Source organism: Vespa velutina, chromosome 4 (genome assembly GCF_912470025.1).
Source record: "Vespa velutina chromosome 4, iVesVel2.1, whole genome shotgun sequence".
NCBI classification, from domain to species: Eukaryota; Metazoa; Arthropoda; class Insecta; order Hymenoptera; family Vespidae; genus Vespa; species Vespa velutina.
Window position 1 is genome coordinate 9,833,875 of NC_062191.1, and position 17,579 is coordinate 9,851,453.

The 17,579-nt window shown below is 28.5% G+C and overlaps 4 protein-coding genes across 9 annotated transcripts; 1 reads left to right on the forward strand and 3 right to left on the reverse strand.

Moving 5' to 3' along the window:
- Window positions 1–1,424: 1,424 nt before the first annotated feature.
- Window positions 1,425–5,993, forward strand: LOC124948588 (tRNA (cytosine(34)-C(5))-methyltransferase). Of its 4 annotated transcripts, XM_047492404.1 has the most exons (12): window positions 1,426–1,583; window positions 1,720–2,196; window positions 2,273–2,357; window positions 2,442–2,604; window positions 2,675–2,782; window positions 2,854–3,041; window positions 3,118–3,262; window positions 3,349–3,678; window positions 3,755–4,122; window positions 4,227–4,394; window positions 4,477–4,606; window positions 4,649–5,993. In XM_047492404.1, exons 1-11 carry the CDS (start codon window positions 1,518–1,520, stop codon window positions 4,593–4,595), a joined length of 2,217 nt encoding a protein of 738 aa, XP_047348360.1. In that variant the 5' UTR covers window positions 1,426–1,517; the 3' UTR covers window positions 4,596–4,606; window positions 4,649–5,993. The 4 variants fall into 4 exon arrangements, with proteins under 4 accessions (XP_047348363.1, XP_047348360.1, XP_047348359.1 ...); XM_047492403.1 differs by having other exon boundaries at window positions 4,477–5,993; XM_047492405.1 differs by having other exon boundaries at window positions 2,445–2,604; window positions 4,477–5,993.
- Window positions 5,403–11,224, reverse strand: LOC124948587 (centrosomal protein of 104 kDa). The gene is made up of 16 exons (XM_047492402.1): window positions 10,668–11,224; window positions 9,842–10,006; window positions 8,972–9,183; window positions 8,679–8,865; window positions 8,392–8,603; window positions 8,071–8,278; window positions 7,792–7,939; window positions 7,574–7,700; window positions 7,267–7,493; window positions 6,920–7,189; window positions 6,526–6,739; window positions 6,280–6,461; window positions 6,048–6,193; window positions 5,862–5,963; window positions 5,667–5,792; window positions 5,403–5,577 (listed from the first exon to the last, which is right to left on the reverse strand). Exons 1-16 carry the CDS (start codon window positions 10,984–10,986, stop codon window positions 5,507–5,509), a joined length of 2,916 nt encoding a protein of 971 aa, XP_047348358.1. The 5' UTR covers window positions 10,987–11,224; the 3' UTR covers window positions 5,403–5,506.
- A 719-nt stretch (window positions 11,225–11,943) lies between these two features.
- LOC124948320 (dolichol-phosphate mannosyltransferase subunit 1) lies at window positions 11,944–13,229 on the reverse strand. Its single transcript, XM_047491777.1, has 4 exons — window positions 12,956–13,229; window positions 12,638–12,848; window positions 12,336–12,526; window positions 11,944–12,269 (listed from the first exon to the last, which is right to left on the reverse strand). Exons 1-4 carry the CDS (start codon window positions 13,096–13,098, stop codon window positions 12,050–12,052), a joined length of 765 nt encoding a protein of 254 aa, XP_047347733.1. The 5' UTR covers window positions 13,099–13,229; the 3' UTR covers window positions 11,944–12,049.
- A 193-nt stretch (window positions 13,230–13,422) lies between these two features.
- Window positions 13,423–17,574, reverse strand: LOC124948312 (N-alpha-acetyltransferase 25, NatB auxiliary subunit). Of its 3 annotated transcripts, none has more exons than XM_047491751.1 (11): window positions 17,434–17,574; window positions 17,185–17,325; window positions 16,822–17,046; window positions 16,449–16,702; window positions 16,128–16,351; window positions 15,683–15,992; window positions 15,292–15,596; window positions 14,906–15,164; window positions 14,535–14,780; window positions 13,874–14,446; window positions 13,423–13,781 (listed from the first exon to the last, which is right to left on the reverse strand). In XM_047491751.1, the coding sequence occupies exons 2-11, from the start codon at window positions 17,243–17,245 to the stop codon at window positions 13,560–13,562; spliced, it is 2,679 nt and encodes an 892-aa protein (XP_047347707.1). In that variant the 5' UTR covers window positions 17,246–17,325; window positions 17,434–17,574; the 3' UTR covers window positions 13,423–13,559. The 3 variants fall into 3 exon arrangements, with proteins under 3 accessions (XP_047347707.1, XP_047347709.1, XP_047347708.1); XM_047491753.1 differs by having other exon boundaries at window positions 15,683–15,989; window positions 17,434–17,573; XM_047491752.1 differs by lacking the exon at window positions 17,434–17,574 and having other exon boundaries at window positions 17,185–17,425.
- Window positions 17,575–17,579: the final 5 nt, after the last annotated feature.

Genomic DNA, 17,579 nt, shown 5'->3' on the forward strand with positions numbered 1-17,579 from the left:
ATTTGGATTAATATAATTTTAACATTAGATGTATTTTATGGAAAATGATCTTGCATTTAAAATTGTGCATTATATAAACAAGATTAAAATAATAAATTATCGTAATCGAATATTTATAATTTTGCATCAACTTTTCAAATAAGTATTTTTTTTTCAAAAAAGGATCGAGTAGGAACACGATCAAGTAAGATTGAATAGGCTCGAATAAAATAAGATCGAAGACCAAATAAAATCGAAAAGGATTATATAGGATCAAATAAGATCAAATATTGGGATTTGGTTGCTGTAAAATACTTCTTATGATAATGACCTTCTGCTGTTTAATGAATTTCCTGTATTTACCGGTAATGATCTAAAACTATTATTCACAAATACATACCAATTGTCACAAGCGATATATTAACTTGCGAAATTAATGAACATTGAAAACGCTCTAAATGTCGAATATTTTACAACAAATAACAATATTATAAAAATAATGATCCTCTTAAGACGCATTAGTCGCAAATCATATCAATATTATATTGACACAATATTATATAAACATATACAGCTATACGACGGTTTACATACGAATAACAATCTATTGCCTTGCCGCTGTTCGCATATAACTGCAATTATTTATCATTTTTGACAGGAGTATTATAAGCCAAAAATTATTAAATCGTTTGAAATATTAACATATTTATTTGATTTTACTGATACAGTTATCGATGCAACTAATGATGAAGATTAATTTATCAACTTTTATTTAATTTATACTCATGTATATTTTTTTATGTATATTTTTTCTTTTATTTTATTATTGTCTCAAAAGATTTATAAATGTCTTAAATTTATGAATATTTTTTAGTTTCCATTACAATTTTAATTTAAATAGTAAAAGATAATTTTTCTTTTTGCATGACGAGTATAGTCGTTATAGCATAAAATATTTCCATCTATTCATGATGAATATATTTATCAAATACATTTTATTATTTAAATAAATTAAGTTTTGTCAATAATATCAATAAATTCGGGGAAAGCTACATACTTAACATGTGAATTCTTTGAAAGAAAATTTCTATTTTACCAACTGGATGACTCGATCAATGGTAATGAATATTTATTTAACAAGTAAATAACTCAGTCGGTAATAACAATTTAAATATGCAGTTAATTCTTTACACTTAATTTAACAGCGCGTACTACAATAGCGACAAAATCACTCTTGTCTGTAAAAATTGAAGTAACAGGTTTCACTCATGTTTCGAATGTTTGACCCGATATACATACCACGAGTCTCATACGATATTATAGAATAAGTTAAATAAATAAATATATTAACATGTATACATATACATTCATTTTATTAGAAATTTTTATTTTGAATCATTTTTAATAGCGCGGGCTTTCTATATGTATATAAGGGCGCCATCTATAATTGTCAATTTGACGAATAAAGTGGTTTGTTGGTGATATAGTGGCACGTGTTTATTTTAAAAAGAGATTTTAAATACGTTTTATAAATAATAATGGGTAAAGGACGGAAACATAAACCAAAAAAAAATTTTGCTGAGAAACGCCGTGAAAAACAACAAGTAAGAATTTATTATTTATTATTGTATATACCGGCAACGATTTAGGGTTATTCTCTCTATTTTAATAATTTGTTATTTTTTCTTCTGTTTTGTTTATTAATATATTTTTCTTAATTTTTCTTTGAAATTTATATAGAAGAAAAATGAATGGGATAATACACCACACAGAAGTTATGCTGATATAATCAGGGAAAATAAGGATTTTGAAAATTATTATAAAACACAAAATATAATCCCTGAAGAGAAATGGGATGAATTTATTACTACGATGAGGAAAAATCTTCCTGTAGCATTTCGTATTACTGGTTCGAAATCCGAGGCAAAAGTTTTATTAGACATTATAAAGAGTGACTTTTTTAAAGAAATTTTAAATACTAATTTAGAAGATGGCGAAGAAAATACTGACAAGAAAACAATATTACATTGTTTACCATTCTATCCAGAAGAATTAGCATGGCAGTTACAATTAACAAGAAAAGATATTCGTAGATCTGAAGCATATTTCAGGTTACATAATTTTTTAATTGCAGAGACAAATAGTGGTAGTATTAGTAGACAAGAAGTAGTTAGTATGGTACCACCTTTAGTTTTGGATGTAAAACCTGGACATAAGGTAAATATATAAATCGTGGGTTATTTCCTTAATTATGATATTGATTATATATATTAATATATATTATTTTTTGTAGGTGCTAGACATGTGTGCTGCACCAGGATCAAAAACAGCACAATTGATAGAAATGATACACGCTAATGAGGGTAATATACCACCAGGTATAAATTCGTTATATTTAATATATTTATTTATATGCAAAAGAAATACAACTTGCATATACTAATCAATTTACTTGTCAACAGAAGGTTTTGTGATAGCGAATGATCTTGATAATAATCGTTGTTATATGCTTGTACATCAAGCTAAAAGATTGAATAGTCCTAATATTCTCATTACGAATCATGATTCATCGATCATGCCAAACTTTAGTGTAACTCAGCCAGATGGTACTAAAGACACTTTGAAGTTAGTATAATTCATGTATTAATGTATTCTTCTATTATTCATGTATTAATGCAAACATTACTTTAAATAGATTTGATAGAATACTTGCTGATGTACCATGTAGCGGTGATGGTACAATGAGAAAGAATCCAGATATTTGGTGTAAGTGGAATGCAGCAAATGGTGATAATCTTCATGGGTAAATATCATAGTTGTGTTAATATGATCATAAAAGTTATAATTCATAACTTAAATTGGCTTTTTTTAAAGAATTCAATATAGAATAGCAAAGAGAGGATTAGAATTATTAGCAGTTGGAGGTAGGATGGTATACTCTACATGTTCATTAAATCCTGTTGAGAATGAAGCAGTTCTTCACAGAGTTCTTATTGAAACACAAGACTCTGTTCAACTAGTGGATTGTAGAGATTTAGTACCAGGATTAATATGTGATCCTGGTCAGTATTTTTAATTTTCAAAATCATATACATATTTATATAATTTAAAGAAAATTTTAATAAAGAAATGTTTTAGGTGTAACACATTGGTTACCGGCTTCTAAAAATTTACAATATTATAATTCATGGGAGGATGTACCTCAGCAGTGGCAAACGCAGATCCGACCGAAAATGTTTCCACCAAGTAAAGAAGATAGTTCAAAATTTCATCTTGAACGTTGGTAAATTAGAATTATTTGATTTGTTACTTTTCTTTAAATAATTTATATAGTTTAAACGATATAATTTATATTTTTAAATTATATAGTATGAGAATATTACCACATCATCAAGATACAGGAGGCTTTTTTGTTGCTGTACTTGAAAAAGTAAAACCTTTACCATGGGAAAATGAATCAAGTGTATTTAATCAGAACATAGAGAATACAAACATTGATAATAAAAAGGATGAACTGAGTCTTGAAGAGGAAGCAGAACACGAGGAAACAGAAAATAATTCAGGTGATAAAAAAAGATCATTGGAAGGTGAAAAGAAATGGCAAGAACCTCAAAGAAAACGTAAAAGAGTTGTTGGATATAGAGAAGATCCGTTTGTTTTCTTTAAAGATGATAAAGAAGATGTATGGTTATCAATTAAGTAAGATTTAATATATTGTATTATAATTTTCGAATTGTAGGATACAAAATACTGATCTTTTCCCTAAATTTATTAGAGAATTTTATGACATATCTGATGATTTGGATCCACGATGTTTATTAGTCAGATGTCACGAAGGAAAAAAGAAAAACATTTATTTCACGTCACCGGCAATCCGTGATATTGTTATATCGAATGAAAATAAAGTCAAAATGATTAATACAGGTGTTAAAACATTTGTACGTTGCGATAATAAAAACATGAAATGTGCCTTCAGACTTGCCCAGGAAGGAATGCAAAGTATTTTTCACTATATTGGCAAAAGCAGAAAGCTTAAAGTAATGAAAGAAGATTTAATCATGCTTTTGCAAAACAATGAACCGCGTACACCACCTGAAATTATCAAATTAAGTCCAGTCACTCAAGAACTTCTTAAAGACTTTGGTATTATTTATTTAATATTATATATTAATATTAATTAATATAATTAATAAAATGTATGTATAAACTATTCAATTTTATCCTTAGTAAATAATCTCAACTTTCAGCAACTGGTAGTTGTATACTTTTATACGAAGAAGAAAAAACTGATAAGCTGTATCCATTAAAATTACAGTTAGTAGGTTGGAGAGGTACTATGTCCCTTAGAGCTTATGTGCCTATTCATGATGCGATTCATTATTTACGTTTATTAGGAGCTGACTGTTCAATGTTTGGTATGTAGCCTGATTTGTATAATGATATATACCAAATATATGAATTAAATTGTATAAATCATTTTTTATATATATTTTTTAGAAAAAAATAAATTCAAAGAAAACCGCACTTTGTTAACAGACGAAATTAATAATGAAGAATCGGTAAGTGAGGAAACCGTTACTGAAGAAAAAATTAGTGAAAATGGTGATTCTTTATAAAAAAAAATTCAAATAATTTTTATTACTAGCAGTTATTCCGCGTAATTGTTAGTAATAATTTTATACCAACTTAATGTTCCTTAGAGCAGTGGATGTTCGTTCTTTACCACATATGCATATATATTTGTTATATACAAATAAAATACCTATATATGTATACTTTACTATAAACTTTATACAAGTTTTACATTATTAAAATAGAAATAAACACATAAAGGAATGTCAAATAATATAGATTCATAAAAAAAAAAAATTGGATAAAAGTCGAGACATTTATAATAATGGGAAATGTATTTACTATCTATGTTTTGAGAAATAATTACTTTTATGAAATTACATATCTTATTTTATGATATTTGAGCAAGAAATACCCTTCTGAATTAATGTTTTTGAACTATTATTATTATTTGGTCATGGACCTAGTAAGATTTTGTTATTAAAGGATATTGTACAAACATGTTATAAATATTGGCCGGATATAGAGGAATCATGAATTCTGAGGTGGCTAATGCCATAACGATTGATATTATATTGTTAGATAAATTCAATCATCTGGAGTATTTATCTTATACTTGCAAAAAATGTAAACTTGTCTATACTTGACTAATTTTTACCCTTTAATTATATTAAATATCACCTTGTTCGTTTTCCATCTTATTTCATAATAGAATTTTAGTTTTCAAAGATTGAAGATTATGTCACGTGTAGTTAACGATCTTTTTAAACTAAATGTTTTTACTTACGAGAAAAGGACGGGTTTAGCTAGAAAACGAGTTAAATATAAGTATAAATATAAAAAACGTTGGACAAGTTATAACAAATATATATAAACTACGATAAAAAATAAACGAAATTATAAAAATTTTCTACAATTTGTTGGACTATAACAAATTTAAATTGGATGGCTAATGCTAGTAATCTTTTCCAGTCGGTGAAGTTAACTTTCCACCAAGATTTTGTGTATTAGATGGTGATCTGGAACCTATAAAATAGAATAATTTTAATAAACAATTTTACCAATAGATATTTACAAATATTTAATATTAAAATAATTTTGTAAGTCTAGCTTACAAGATTTTCCAATTTTGTTTCGTGGATTGTTTTTACATGGTTGATCTCCCATTAAGTGTTCTCTCCATTTATTTTGATTAACCAGTCCATGACAGAGTGGACAATGTTCATGGCCTTCAATAGGTTCTGAAATAAAAATTTGTTATTTTAATTTTATCGTTTTGTTTTCGGATGTTTTTTTAGACTTAGCCATACTTGAGCATGTCTTTTCTTTTCTATGTTCATCAAAAGAACATTCATATACAGCTTGCTTACAAGTATCGCATTTTATATAATTGCGCCTCATATCACATTCATCTATGAAAATAAAGAAATATATAAATATCAGATTGCTTAGATTTTTTCTTATTGTATAAAATTCGTAGATGAATAGATAATTACTTAATAAATGTGAATTCAAATAAGAAATTTCAACAACTTGTTTACATGCTTCGCATCTTGTTAACATTGGACAGCTTCTCCAGTAATGTATATTTAGACCTTCTTCGGAATATACTTGTCCTTTGGATAAACAAAATATACACATTCTGGAATAGTACATAAAAATTATTTCTATAGATAAACTCTATGTACATTTGTACAAATTATAAGTATTTTAACAAATAATTCTTACTTATCTCCTTTATGATCAGCACTATTTTCGGACGGGGACGTAATACTCGTTGAACTACCCGTACTAACAACTGGACTTGTTCTTTGAGGAGATTTTGTTGATTCTGTTACATTATTTTCTGTTGATTTTGTGCGCGTTGGAGTCGTTGTAGCTTTAGTTCCACTTTCGGCTTCTTTTTTTCTCTATAATTAATTAATACAAAAATTATATACATATATCTTTTATTCTAATTATAAAATCATATACCTGAAGATCTATCAAATCGAATTCGTGAAAGAGTTGACGATACAGTAAATTTCTTCTTGTAATATCATCATCAGGAGGTAACTGTTTACGAACCAACCTAGGATTAACTTTATATACTAAAACTAAAATTCTTTCTGAAACTTTTCGTACTGCTTCTGCAGGATGATGCAACCCTGAAGAACCCAGTTCAGATAATGTCCGACATGTCAAACCACTGCAACAATTGCAATGTCTTATCAGAGTAATTGTATTTTAATGATTAAGATTAATTTTGAGGAAGGACCTCTGTAGATCGAATAAATAATTATTATTGATAACAGAGGCCCAATGTTCCTCAACGATTGATTTGATATAATGGAAAAGTATATAGTAAAAATGAAATACAGTATATCACCTTTGTTTATCTGTTGATATTCCATGATTTAATATCAATTGTTCTACCATTTCTAGTCTGCTTAATGCCAATCTTTGATGTGTACTACTACTGACTGGTCTTGTTAAATGAACTGGGATTATGTGTAATTCCCTGACGCATTTACAATCTGCCATACTGAGAATTGTGTGCACTGCCATATTATGAATTCTTGGAGTAGTGTCTCCTGACTTTGTCAGAAGTTCTGGAAGTAAACGTTCTACACTTCTTGAAATTTCAGTCGATGACACCCTAAAAAAAGATTCTTTTTAATATCGGTGTTTCTAATAGAAGAAATAAATGGATGATATATATTATATATATTTTACCTGTCAGCTGCAAACTCAGCAAAAAAAATTCTAATTAATTGCGCAGCTAAGCTATAAACACTAAAAACTTTGTCTCTTAAAGCTCTATGTAATAACAGAATTGTAGCTCTAGCAGTTTTATTTGCAGAATGTTTTGATACTTCTGGATCGAAAGTTTTTAGTTCTTCTTTTAACTGCATTAATCCTTCTTCTTTATCAGTAAATTGTTTTGAATAGAACTTTTCCACCTGAATATATTATTTAATAGTAATTCAAATATTTTTTTGTGATTGTATATCTAAAAATTAATAATGAAAATATTTAATACCATTTCCATTCCAAATACAGTTATAGGTAATGCAGCTTGTTTCTTTTCTCTATCATTAAGTTTAGATGCAACTTTTGTTTCTGTGCTGTCCATATGGCATTCTCTCGTGAATTCATTTGTATGCGAACTAAAACACATTATATAATTAATACACTGGAAAAATATAAAAAATGCATTATGCTTTTATATAATCAATACAAAAGATTAGATTTACTTACTGCCTTAAAGCTGGTATAGTTCTTTCCTCGTAAGCCTCATAACTGGAACGTAGCGCAGGCCCCGCAGACTTGGTTTTTCTTCTTAATGATCCTTTATTACAATTATTCTGCCTTTCGAGTATACCATTTGTAGGACTATCGGTAACTTCTAAAAAATAAAAACAAATATTTATTCGTATGTTTAAGCACAATTTGCAATTGTTATTAAATTATGAATTTAATTAATTTCTTTTTTCTTTTCTTTTTCTACTTTTAGAATATAGAAAAATTATATTATACCAGGACTACTTGGTTTTTGATGTAATGGTGATACAGGTGGTTGATGAGCTGGGCCTGTAGGTGATAAAGCTCCATCGCGATTAGGTGGAACGACTAATCTCGGAGGAGACGTAATATCTTCCGCAACGTTAGCTACGTTCGAAGTACAAGTATCCACGGTAATCGGTTCTTTTCCTTCCAATGACGATAAATTATTCTTTTCTAATGGCTATAAAAATTAATGCAAAAAGAAAAATAATTGTTTGTTTCATTTAACTCGGATACTTCTTTTTTTCTTTTTTCTATCAATTATCTCTTGTTGATTATGCAAAGCAAACTTACCCCATGAATTTCAAGTAAATCTTCAACCTCCAAACTTTGATAAACTTGTTGCCTATACTGTTGCGCCTGTGCTTTTTTCGCTTTTGCTTTGTCATAATCTTCCAAAGCTATAGCATATTTCTTTTCCAATTCGTACTTTCCAAGACGTTCTCCGGCTTTTCTTAAATTTTCCATTGCTACTTTGAGCTTCGATGCGTACTCGAACCTTTCCTCTGAAAGAATAAAATCCATAAGAAAGGGATATTATAAAGACAATCAGTTAAATATTCGATTCAGAAAATTATTACCTTCAACGGCCTGTAACTTTTTTGCTTCCATCTGTCTAATAATTTTCGCCACTTCACGATCAACATACATTTCAAATGCTAAATCATCGTAAGGGGATGTGTAATGAGGATTATATGGTGCATCTCCTTGACCACTTAATTCGTGACCATAAGGTTCTCCGAGAATATTGATCGCAATTAGACCAACCTAAACGAATATTCTAAAGTTACAATTTTGACTATGTACTAATGATTATTTTTATCAAATATTAGATATTAGTGAAATTCATTTCCAATTAAATTCAAATGTATACCTGATCATGGATATTGTGCGCATTGCTGTGCGATTTGTGAAGCCTGAGCTTGAGTGATACCGCTTCTGTTTCTGGAAGTGCAACGCTTTTAAGCTCTCTACTTTTATAAAGAGTAGAGGCATTGTCGGATAAGGTAATGTACCCTAAATAAATGAATTCCGACGTAACGGAAGCATTTTCTTCTTTTGTCGTCCAAATTTCCAACTTCTCCGCTGTAATATAGTATATATATATTTCTCTTTTTGATTTTTTCTCATTCAATTACATCTTCTTATAGATAACTTCATCGTGACATTGATTAGAATTATCGTTTGGAAATCGAATAACTTTTATTAAACGAAACCTTTAAACTTTATAGGCTGACATTGATGGTCTAAAGACTAATCTAGTGCTCTACAAAATCTCTTTTGCCGACGTACCATTTCCACTTCCATTTGTATAACGAGAAAAGGACGAAAAAGAGATAACGATAGGACGTAGCCTCGGAAAATCGGATTAAGCACGGCATTAATTCGATTTTCACTCTACTCAAATTGCTTTTCAGAGAAGAAGCCGAATAACAATATTGCTTTTCGATACAAAGGAAACATTTTCTTTCGTTTTGAAAAAAAAAGAAAAAGAAATTGAATTCTATTAATATTTTGATTTACAAATAACAAAATTAACAATAATAATATTTTTTTCAATATAAAAGATTTATATATATATATAATATATAAACATATATATATACATATAATACATGAACATATATATATATATATATATATATATATATATATAATATATGAACATATATATATATATTTATTTATTTATTTATTTTTTAATAAATGTAGAAAATAAAAAAGTAACAAAAATTTAACTTACGTATAAGATATTGATGTGCGAGGACTTGTATCCTGGTGAGTTTCGTAGGTCCATGAAGACGCAATATAAGTTCTTGAGGATACGTACACTTTCTTGCACTTTGCCAGCCTCGTACTGTCGGTCCATGTATATTTAATTCTAAAGAAGAATGTCTATCCTCTTCGCCTGTATAAAGAAAAGAATAAAAAAGAAAGAAAAGAAATAACGTTTCGAAACGTTCCATGAAAAATTTCTTATGTAATTTCCATTCATATAAAACTTGTACACGTGTAGCATATGAGACGTTATTTATATATTTTTAGGATTAGACGCAATCCCTAACGATAGAATACATAGATCTTTTCATTAATTTTAGAAATCACAATTCATCGTATGTTCGTTAATGATGCATGTCAAATTACATCCTTCCGACAATTTACAAAATAAACGTCAACTAGTGTCACGCGATACTAAGGTACAAGAATTATCATGTCTTTTAATAAATAACAGAAAGAACCAGTTGATTTGAAATTCTATGATTAAGATATTTTGTCAACTCGAAGCATCAAAAAAAAAAAGAAAAAAGAAAACAACCAAGATTCTTTTCAAAGCGTATAATTGCATTTTGTTCGTGACATTTAAGATGCAAATGAACGAAATTTTAATAGCGCAATCTAAAAGAAAATCAATGCGCCTAAATACACGCAACCGTGTAAACCTCATGCCTTCGCGAAACCCCTTTGAATTTGGATGAATAAACGAATGATTGAATACCGACGAACAATACTTTTAATATTGATTATTAGGTTATAAATCTCATTTATACAATTAATTAATTTTTGCTTACTCGTGGCGTAAACGACGTTGAATCCTATTTTCCTCGGCATACTTGACGAAATCTCTTTTTCTATGCGAAATAATGAACGGTAACTACGACGACGGAAGAAATCAGAGTAAATTATAAAATAATGAAGAAAGGGAGAAAAAGATAGGTCAAAATTTAAAAGGCACAGCCATCTGAAAGCTCGATAGAATTGGAGCTTGCAAGTTTCACCCCGGCGCGTTAGCGGAATAACTACAACGTCTGGTCGCGGCGAAGCATGCGACAGAACTGACTGACTTGCCCTGTGTTCTTCTTGTCGTTCGACGAAAAACCCATATTTCATTCAGTTTGAATATATTTAATCAATCGTTCTTTTTGTAAATTATACAATATTAAAAAAAGAAAATAAAATTTACCGGAAATTTTATCGATTTTTTATATGGAACAAGTACACGTGTATCTGTTATTGCAACATTGTGGTATTGTTATATTGTTTATTTGTTTCATCGATGAAATTATTATAATATCATGATAAAACAAATATTAAGAAATATTTGTAAAACTTAATATTTTTTTCTTAATTTAATTTTATTTAATTTTTTTTTTTCTTTTTTTTTTTTTTTTTTTTTTTATTATTACTAATAATAAAATTATTTTTCTTTGAAAGATTTAAAGTACTTTGCACTTTGATGAGATTATAGAGAGTATGAATTCCAGGTATATTTCATTAGATACACTTTGTCATTATAGAAAAATGTAAGAAGATATCGATGTTGTCTTGATTCTCTTAAAGATATAAAATATTTAATCGTTAAGAAAAATCTGCATTCACAATATCTTCTTCCTTTATACTTGTGTCAAAATATAGACTGTAATATCGTAATGGATCAATAAACGGAGGCTGCGTGACGTCACAGGGTGCGGCGAGGGTGGATAAAACCGCGCGATTCGTTATACGTGCTCTGCGTCTATCATTCAAGACCACGTGAGTAAGCACGTGCTTCGAAGTACTGATATTTACTTAAACAAACCACTTAAGTTAATTAATTTGTAACATTAGCTAGCGTATTAATTAATAAAACTCATTAATATTAATTAATACATGCACTTAATTTTACTCATAAGCTGTCTCTTAAAAATGTAATGATTATATATAAATTACATATACTTTTCCAAATATTTACTTTGTTTAAATTATTTTATTTTTATTATCAAAGAAACCACGCGCATAAAGATATATAAAAATTTTATCATATAAAATACAAATTTATAATTCTTTATTTATACATACATATATAAATATTCCATTTTATAGCTATTTTAATATACACAGATTTTATTATCTTAATATAAAATTCAAATCAAAGAAATGCTGTTATATATTTTAAATTGGATGTAAAATTTTTTTATGTGGTAGCAAATAGATACAGAAGACCTTTTGCAAATTGGAAAATTTCAGAGCCACCCAGTTTAGATTCACCATATACTCGGTCAATAAATGCAATAGGAACTTCACCTATTGTATAATTAAATTGTCGTGCTCTTACTATCATCTCCATTTGAAATACATATCCTTTTGATACACACGATTTAATTAGTTGTTCTAATACATCTTTTTTATAAAGCCTGCAATGAAAAAGAAAAAAATATATAACAAGATTATATAATATATATAAAAAAATTAAATGTTACCTAAAGCTCCCTGTAAGATCACTCGCACCAGGTCTCAGTAAAAGTTGAGTTAGAAAATTAGCACCTCTACTTATCAATTTTCTTTTAAAATCCCAACCATGAACACCACCTCCTCCAGCATATCTAGTTCCACTAACGATATCCAAATCTTGATATTTTTGGAGTTCTATCATTTTTGGAATATACTTGGGCTTAAATACAAAATAATAATTAACCATTTATTAATGAAACGAAAAGATATATTGAATAGAAAAGTAAAAATTTCTAATTCATAAATCATTATGTAAGCACATAATAATTACATGATGAGAAAGATCTGCATCCATTAAAACAATAAAGTTTCCTGTCGCATATTTAATTCCATGCATGTAAGCTGTTCCTAGTCCAAGTTTTTTCTCTCTTGGCTTTAAAATTATTTTATCTTCCCCATAGAGTTTTTGTAACTTTTTTGCTATATCTAAAGTACCATCTGGTGAACCATCGTCTATTATAATAATTTCATATGCAAACTTACTGAAATTGTTACAAATCATAGAACATATAATTATTTATGCCATTCAATCAAATTATAATCACTTGATATATGTCACCCACTGAGGTTATCTCTTCCGTGTAGTTACCTCTCGTCCATATATTTTACAATTAGCCATACTATAATCGGTAAATTTTCAACTTCATTATATGTAGGAAGTAGAATAGAATATTTATCGTTTTTGGATAATTCTTTCATAGCTGTTAAAATCTGTTCGTGTTCCTCAGACATTATAACAATTCGTAAAAACCTGTTTTTGACGTGACACGAAGTCAATGAAATCAAATGAAGTTTCTTCAAAGCTAGGTGTCGTTGTTTGTAACGTTCCCTAATGGACAAACTCTATCGATAAAATAATTATAAATAAAACTGTAACAATTTTTTTCAAATGAAATATTTAATACATTTATCTTTCAATAATAAACTTTATCTTTTAGTTTGATACAAATCTTACCTATTATGGAAATGCAAATAACCAATCAATTTATATTTATATCTCATGCTGAAAATCTTCTGTGAGAAAAAAAAACTTATATAGATAGAAAAACAATTATCTAAACAATTTAAACAACTCAGTTCTTTATTATAATTGCTTAAAGTTAAGAAATATTTACATGCTTAATGAATCATGTTTAAAATCAGTAGATTGATGGATGGATAGAATATTCTTTGTACAAAGTTTTTGTGTAATTTCAGCTTTTCAAGCTGCTCAAAAGTTTTAATGTCAATTGAGAACGTGATTTTAATGATTTGCAACTTTGTACGAGACTGGCTTGTCCTTGCTTTATAATCATGGCACATATTTTATCTTCACCATCTAATCCTGTTTGAAATGGATACATCTCTAATTGTTTTAAAGCTGCATCCAAATGTCGCACTTTTTCTGTGAGAAAAACAGCAATTTCTCGCCAACTCTATAATAAGATTAATAAGTTAATGAATAATAATATATATCATTTTAATAAATTGCTAATATATCATACAATATTTACACATTTCATCTTACCTCATGACTTTCATTTTTCTTATTCTTTCTATTCGATGTTATAGGTTGAAATCGTGATATATATGAAATACACATTGCACTAATTATAGCAAGTGTTTCACTACACGTAGAGACTCTTAATAAAATGTTTTTGTAAGATATAGGATTGTTGTGTTCAGGAAGACATAGTGGTTGTAAACATAAACTATTTTTGAGCATTTCTATACAATCGTTATAAAGAGAAAAAGATTGACCTAAATATTCTGCAAATCGCGCTATAGTTTTCAATTGTTCAGAATAATGAGCCTCGCGTAACCTTTCTACTGCATCTAAAGGAACTAACACACCATATGGTTTGTCTCTTTTCTCGTCTATATTGAACTTTTGAAGGATTTCAGGAATAAGATCATTATCTAATTGTTGCAAATCTGTTGAGAGACAAAAAAGAAGTGAAGGATTTGGCTCTGCTGTTGCTGCTAGAATTCGTAAAATTAAATTTCGTGCTGCAAGTAGTCTTAACATGCATACACAAGTCTCTTCTCGTTTTCTTGGATCTTCGCCATTTTCAGATAAAGGTTCCCATTCACGTACAACCTATTTCCATATGCACAAAAAAATTTTATGAAAACGAAATGCAAAAATTTTTAATACTGTATATAATATAAATAATCATGATATATACCTCCAAATCACGATTATCACGTAATTGATCCCACCTGATTCTATCTTCATGTGGTTGTATATGCATACTAGTCAAAGCAGAAAAGAGAGATTTAAAATTATCACAACAACTCAAATCTAATAACATTTTGTCAATAGTTGTCACAGCAAAATGTAAAGAATTTTCCAGATGTTCTCTCAATTCCATAAATTCTTGAATTTTTGTAAAACTTCCATATTTGTAAGCGAATGTTAAATAATCTGCACTCTACAATAAAAACAAGAAGTATGAGTAGTCTTTTTATTGAAATTCTTAAAACAAGTTTTTTTATATTTGAATATCATTGAGTGAAAAATGAAGATAATAACTCTACTATTTTTGATAATACATACATCCTTATAATTAGCAATGAAGAACTTTGTAGAATGATCAAGTGTTGTTGAAGCCAATGATAAATGCCCAAGTGGTGCAAGAAGAGGTACATGTAGATAGCCCAGTGAATCCAACTGAATATGCTTTATATCGAGTAATGTAAAAGCATTATCAGCAGAACCAACTAAACCAGCTTCTAGATATGTGCGTACCAGTAATATTTTTATATGAAAATTTGCAGGACTTGAAAAAAGGCCACGTTCGAGTAAGCTCATTGCCCTGCAAAATCCATTATAGTTAAAATTATATATATCTTCTAATATATATAAGTTTCATTTGTGTATAATTAGTATATATACAAATTGATTTTGAAATAAATTATTGCTAATAGCAATAATTGCATTACCCATAAAGAAAAGAAGCTTCATTAGTTTCACACCATAGTTGATGCAATAAATATGTGGCCAAAAGTACATAAGAATCTGTAGGACAAAAGTCAGTTGGTAATCTATCTGTCATTGGACATAATTCATTTCCTTTCTCATAAAGGTCACATAATCTCCTTATTAAATATTTTCTTTCATTTATATCTGCTAAAGGAGAATGGTGATAACCACACATACGCCGTAATTGTTCTAAATGTATATGTCGTTGCATTTGTTCTACAGTACTTGGATAACCATCTGGTGAAACTCCAACATTTTCAGTTATCTACAAAATGAAATTTATTCATTGTGTAGAATACATTTACTCATCAAATAGTAATGAAGTAATTAAAAAATTGATAATGAATTTGCCTTATTAAGTAATTGTTCTTTGCCAGCAGGTGTTAATAAATGTAAATATAATCGTAAATCTCCAGCTATGCAACTCTTTTCACCAAATTTTTCAAAATATTGGCACATGAAATCAACACAATCCATTAAATTATTATTATCACTTTCTCCAATGCGTTTTAACAATTCAAATCTTGCAAGATATGGTCCTCTCACTTTCCGTTCTGACGTGGATATGATTTCATTGAGAAAATTTAAGCATTCTGATGGTTCTTGAAATTTCAAAGCCGCAGAAAGATAATCTTGATAGTATTCCCAGTTGTCAACACTACTTAAGAAATAGTTGCATTTATATAATTTTTAGAACTATATTTTAATTTATCTTATTGTACATAAATTCATTAATACTTTATTGTAAGTAATCACAAATTCAGAATTGACAAAAAGAAAATAAAATATTACTTACTTTCCCTTAATAAGAAGTTTGTATGTATCTGCAGCTTCAGAGAAGTGTTCCAATTTCATCAATAGTGCTGCTTTCCGTTGTGGAACAGATGATAGATGAGAAGCCAAAGGTCCAGACAAAACTTCCAACATTTTTTCACTCTTACCCTGAAGTTCTAATATCATTAAATAAAGTTGTACTTCTTGTTCAGCTTCTATTTTTCCTTGTTTAACGAACTTTAATACCTATTTATATAACACAACATTTCAAGAATTTTAATCTGATAATAATAATCAATAAAAGCTATCATTAGAAATATTAAAGTATTTTAAGTTCACAAACCATTCTTTCTGCTAAAGGCAATATGACTTCGTTAGCTAACTTCTTATCTGCACGTACGGCTTGCATAACTATACTCATAACAGCCCAAAAATAATAAGGATTTTTCGGTTTTAATTTGTACAATGCAAATGCTGTTTGTTGTTGTTTTTTATAATCACCCAAACGAACATAAGACATAAAAAGATGTGTAAGAAGTTCTTCATTATTTGGATCTGCCTTTGCTGCAGCCTCATATACTTCACTAACTTTATTAGCTGTAAATATTAAGATTATAAAAACAAAGATAAAGATTGTACTGTCAATTTTTTAATCTAAGTAAGTAATGTAACTAAATAAATAAATGTTTACTATTCTATAATAAGCATAAACTTACGTTGATTTATTTCTCTATAACAAATACTCATTGCTTGTAACGTTGAATCTTCGCATGGTATTTCAGAACGAACTTTATCCATTATAGCATGACATTCATTTTCTTTACCAAGGCGAAGTAAGGCCAATGCTTTGAGAACTCTAGCACATTGATTACCTGGCTGTTTTCTAAGTACTTTATCCGCCTCCTGAAGTGCTTGTTTATTATTTCCATTGTCTAAAGAATCTAAAATATAAAGAGACATGTATCATTTTGTCGGTTATTACATAACCTCTCTGCCGGTCAGAATAGAAAATTTTTATTTTTTTAAATATATTAATGTTTGACATACACTGTAAATTTATATACTGTAAATATATTTACCATAAATAGGTCGCAAGCGACGTTCATTAACCGTGCTATCCAGATGGGTCTTAGAGGCCATGATACTTTTTACGGAAATTTTAAATCAACAAACCGATGAATTCCTCCGTCTAACTGAAAGTTTAGGGCGACATCGACCTACTAAAAGATATATCGAAATAAATCTAAACGAATCTATATATTTTGTATCAAAAATTGTACGTTACATATTTCATATAGATATATTTAGTTAATAATTCTAGTACTGACTTTCCATTTTTCAAATTTTATGAATACTCATTTTGGATTAAAAAATAACTTTAGATTAGTCCAATTCTGTGACACTGTTCTCAAACCAATAAGAAAATTAATACCGTAATATGTGATAATATGCAAGAAATACATCCAATCGCAGA